Below are 4,927 nucleotides of genomic sequence, written 5' to 3'. Positions count from 1 at the left end.
CAATACACACCTATGCACGCGCGCACACGCACACACACACACACACACACACCAAGGAGGGGCAGGGCTGCGGATTACCTGTACTCACGGCTAGGGTCCTTTCTTTACAGCCCTTATCACAGCTGTAATTCTGTAACTATTTGACCGATGTGGGCTTTTTTAATCACTGAACCCCCAGAGTCTAGCACAGCACCTGGCTCAGTTCTAAAATATGTGCTGGCTGAATGAAAAAGCTGGCCACAGCCTGAGAATTCCTCAGAGGGTAGTTTTGGCCTCACCCTGGCATCTGAATGAAGTTCAGCAAACATGAGTGAACCCTGCTTAACGCCTGGTGTCAACTGGTATCCTTCAGGAGGGTGGTAAAGAAAAGAAACAGGAGACCTGCCTGAGGAGGCAGGAGAAAGCCACACACACTCAGGTATTGCCAACAAGTAAGGAAGCAAATGAAGCCAGTGTGCACTGCTTGTTATCTTTTGGGTAAGGAGAAGAAACAAGAACACACATTTGCATTTGTTCTTATTTACTTAAAAAGACTCATGAGATATACATAAGAAAATGAATAAGTGATTATCTATAAGAGGAGAAGGGGATGGAAGTAGGAGTGAGATTTCTCAATGAATATCTTTTTATATCATTTTGATTTTTGAACTACATTAAAAAAATCTAAAAAATAAAACTTCTGCATAGTTCACAATACATTCACCAAGAACTGCTTCTTAAGGTCTGGTAGAAATGCTCCTTCTTCCATGATCCCTCTTCTTTCTTCCCTCCAAGTGAAATTCTACACAGCCTCTATGGTTTTTGATATTCTCTTACCTAAATTTGTTGTTTGTGTATAGATAACAATATCTCAAGCTCTATGAAAGCAAGAATCACATTTCATTTTGTCTCTGTACCCCTCGAGCCTACTCAGGGCCTCTCATATAGTGTGCGTGTGTGCGTGCTAAGTCGCTCCGTCATGTCTGACTCTTTGTGACCCCATGAACTATAGCCCAACAGGCTCCTCTGTCCATAGGGATTCTCCAGCCAAGAATACTGGAGTGGGTTGCCATGCCCTCCTCCAGGGGATCTTCCCAAACCAGGGATCAATTCCAGGTCTCCCGAATTGCAGGTGGATTCTAGATTCTAAACAAATAAAATACTGCTTAAGTGGGTAGTTACTGCTTAATACGTACAGTTTGTTTGGGATGATGAAAAAGTTCTGGTTGCACAACATAAATGCTGCTGAACTGTGTACTTAAAAACGCTTAGCTTTATGTTACATTCATCTATGGCTGGTAGCTCAGTTCACTCCAGTAAGAGAGCTTCAACTGGAAATAACAAATCTCCAATTAAAAAAGAGTCCTCCTGGGACTTCCCTGGCGGTCCAGTGGTTAAGACTCAACACTTTCACTGCAGTGGGCACGGGACTGATCCCTGTTTTGGGGAACTAGGACCCCGCATGCCAAACAAACAAATGAAAAGACCCTTTCCAGATGTTTTCCAGGAATACAATTAAGTGCTCATAAACATCTGCTAAATAAACAGACAGACATTAAGAATGCTGACTTTGAGAAAAAGCTCTCATGTTGAAAACAAAGCACACGATATGTAAGTTAGACATCACATATACATCTTTTTAAGCACTAGAGAGGCTCCTAAAAACTTTTTCTTTATTTAACTTTTAGTAAAAATAGATTCCTAACTCAGTAGGAATATACCAGTGATTATCACACAGGAGGAGCTCAACAAATGTCAAAAGTCTTCAGACTTTAAGTCCCAACCACCTCAGTCTGATTCTCTGCTTCTTCATGGAATTCCTGAAACTGGTTTGGTTCACTTGGTTATCTCACTGGGGCTGATTCTTTCCTGCCATTCACTCCCATCCAGAACTCCGGAATTGTGGCTCACAATAACTCAGTCAGCTATAAAAGTGTCTGGAAATTAGGTATTTACAGCCAGAGTCAAGGACATAAAACTGTTTTTAAAGGGATACAGTGAATCCCAGTAGTTATCACCAAGATCAAATGTTAAAAAGTGCAATCTGTGCCTCTTTTAAAAATAGAACCTCTAAGATTAAAAGAAAAAAAAAAACCCTTTCCTGAACTCATCATTACCAGACCAGACACATCAGCCATACAGGGAGCTAACAAGACCTACTGTTTCCAGGGCAGAGAACATGAGACTTTAAAACCACAGCACTGAATGAAAGAACTGGACTCTTGCCACCTTTGCAAAGGTCACTGGACAAGTCCCTTAAATGCTGGCTTTCAGCTCTTTATCATTCTGCCCAAGAGATTCCTTTTCTTTAAGCTCTTTGTCATGGTCTGGGGAAACACTCTGACTTTCTACGGTGGTGACGGCATCTGAGTCCAACCTTCTTCTTTTCTTCAGTTGGTGCAAGTGGGATTTGGATTTCATATGTGCTAAGACAAAACAAACAAAAAAATTAGGATTTTCTACAATTAATTAATTCTGGTAGCATACAAAATTAACCATACAATTCTTGTCTCTAACAATAACAGGATCAACACATGTATTGGTATAGCTGCTCAGCATTTTAAAAAGAAGAATAAGTCATATGCCCAGCTAGCTAGCAAACTAGAGTGAGCTACAGACCACGAACCACATCTATCTGCTGGGTGCTTTCTATCACTAACCTGCACAACAATCTTGCGGGACAGTATTATTCAGCTCATTTTTTTTATACAGGAGACTGAAGTTCATGGAGGTCTTATATCTTTTCCAAGGTCACATAGCAGGTAAGCTCTTTGGCTTAGCTATAGCTCAAAAAGAGATTCAATTTTCCAGAATAGGGCTCTAGACTCGATTTTCCCATATGGGGCTGCCTGTTACAGATACATTTCAGCCCACGTGGCTCAAAAGTTACAAATCCAAATTCTTGTCTGTATTGTAGGCCTACAGTACCCTGAACTGTCTTCTCACTTCTTACCAGCTCGCTCAGGCTGCCCCTCTTGGTGTGAGAACCCTCTGCCTGCGTCAGATAAGCCATCTGAATGGCTAACCCAGACACTCACACTCTCCAGCACACAATGCACAGAGAGATCACAGCGAGTATTCCTCTGATGGTCCCTTTCAAGGGGTCACAGAAGCAGTAAAAAGCTACTCTCGGCTGATATCAATTTCTGACCTTTCACCCCAAAGGCAGTTCTCAGCTTGTACCTCAAAGATGTTCCTTTTTACTAGCCTGCTCTTTTTCAAGGAAATCTTATTTGGAAATACCTAAAAGGACAGAAAACGAGATTAAATTCTCTTTTACACTTACTCAAAACATCATTTTTAGGGATTTAGAAGCAAAGTAGGAAAGGAAGAGGTTAGAAGTCAAGGAAAAATTTACTTGAGGGAAAAAGTCAGCTTTTGTCTCCAGCTAGAGCCTAAGGCAAAAAATGACCTCTGGACTGACTCCCCATGGCAGCAGGAGATGGGAGCAAGGACTTGACAGATGGTACTATAGAAGGCTCACACAAGCTCCACTCACAAAGGCTCACAAATGTTGCTTCTCTATGGCAATCCCTGAAGGACATTCGACAAATCGAACCACTAAGTTTCCTTTAGAAAAAACAATCAGGCACTCTCTTTCTCGTCCCCTTTCATCATTATGAACCAACGATAATCGAGGCTTCTTCTGCTGCCTGGGCAATCACAGCCATCCCCAGACTCTGACAATGCAGTTCATTTTGCCAGCGTTAACAGTTAACAGAACTCATAGTTCTATTGGTTGGTATGGGGAGAAAAATCTACTTCTGTGAGAATCCCAACCATGCAAAGCAGTCCTCTGAACGGGAGGATTCCACTCACTGGGTAAAATACAAGTCCTACTTGTGCGTAAAAGGAGTGAGCTTTAAACAAGTTTCTGAATACCACGTAAATCCAAGGCTTGGCAGCTAGGGCCCTTTTGGGCTTTGCTGGATGACCTTAGAAATCCAACAGAGAACCGCAGTGCAGCTGACTCTGTGGCAAAGACAGACCTCGATTCTGAAGCAAGGAGCTAGAACCCTGGGGCGGGCCAATCCTGGGCTGTCGGGAAGCACCTACTGGAGATACCACTTTTGAAGAATGGACTCAGGAGGAGTAACCGCACTTCCTGTCCCCTCTCAGCTGTTTCTGCCCCTTTGGTCTCTTGGGTGAGTTGCCCGGCTTCCCTTAAAATCCTACTTCACCCTCACTGAGGTCTAAACATGAGAGGCCATGAAACTCCTCTAAGGGAGGATTACAAAGTCATAGGAGCTCTGGAAAGTTAACTGCCAGCCTCTCAGTATAAAATATCTACTCGAGGCAAAGGTACAGGGCATACAATCTTCCTTTGAAATTCAGAATACAGAGACAACTCTCCCGTTTGAGAAGGCCTCCATGAAATCTGAATATAGGCTACTAGAGGAATCTGGCCATCTTTTTACAAACAAGCAGACTCCCGCATTCAAGCTACCAAAGCCCTTAAATTTCATGAAGTCAGTGTGACCCGCCCTTACAGATTTCTCTGTGTTCTACCCCAGACTCTTACCTGCCCATTCACGGTCCCCAATGATGATTCGATCACAGAGCTCACACATGTGATAACTTCTCTTGTTCTCAGTTTCACTGCCTGGCATCTTTACTGGAGTGGCTGCAGGTTTGTGGCCCTGAAAGAACAAGGCAAGGATGGGGAAGAAGCATTTGTTCAAAGAGATCTGGATATCATTCTCTGATATTAAGAGGAGTGAGATTTTCCCAAGATTCCTTTTTTTCATTCCAGAGAGCAGGTGGGCTGTGAACAGATTTTAACAACAACCTTTCTGAATGTGAAAGTAGAAACACAGCCTCCAGGGATCTAAAAGCAGCCAGCCCTTCTGCTCTATTCCATGGAAAAGAATGCTTCATTCCCCAGCATAGCAACAAAGGTGTCAGCTACTCAAAGCTCCCTGAAAATCAGACAATAGACGGGACCGTG

At 42.9% G+C, this 4,927-nt stretch overlaps 1 protein-coding gene across 1 annotated transcript in view; it reads right to left on the bottom strand.

The window, feature by feature from the left end:
• Nucleotides 1-503: 503 nt before the first annotated feature.
• The window catches only part of TRIT1 (tRNA isopentenyltransferase 1), a 44,861-nt gene continuing 40,437 nt past the window's right edge, over nt 504-4,927 (bottom strand). The window contains exons 10-11 of the mRNA XM_010862731.1: nt 4,502-4,619; nt 504-2,405 (exon numbers count right to left, since the gene is read on the bottom strand). Coding sequence (XP_010861033.1) covers nt 2,236-2,405; nt 4,502-4,619 — 288 coding nt within the window. The 3' untranslated portion in view covers nt 504-2,235. The remainder of the gene's footprint in view (nt 2,406-4,501; nt 4,620-4,927) is intronic.

Source organism: Bison bison, unplaced genomic scaffold, assembly GCF_000754665.1.
Source record: "Bison bison bison isolate TAMUID 2011002044 unplaced genomic scaffold, Bison_UMD1.0 scf7180017864484, whole genome shotgun sequence".
NCBI classification, from domain to species: domain Eukaryota; kingdom Metazoa; phylum Chordata; class Mammalia; order Artiodactyla; family Bovidae; genus Bison; species Bison bison.
The sequence above is the reverse complement of the archived record's forward strand: the minus strand, read 5'-3'. Positions and strand labels throughout refer to the sequence as shown.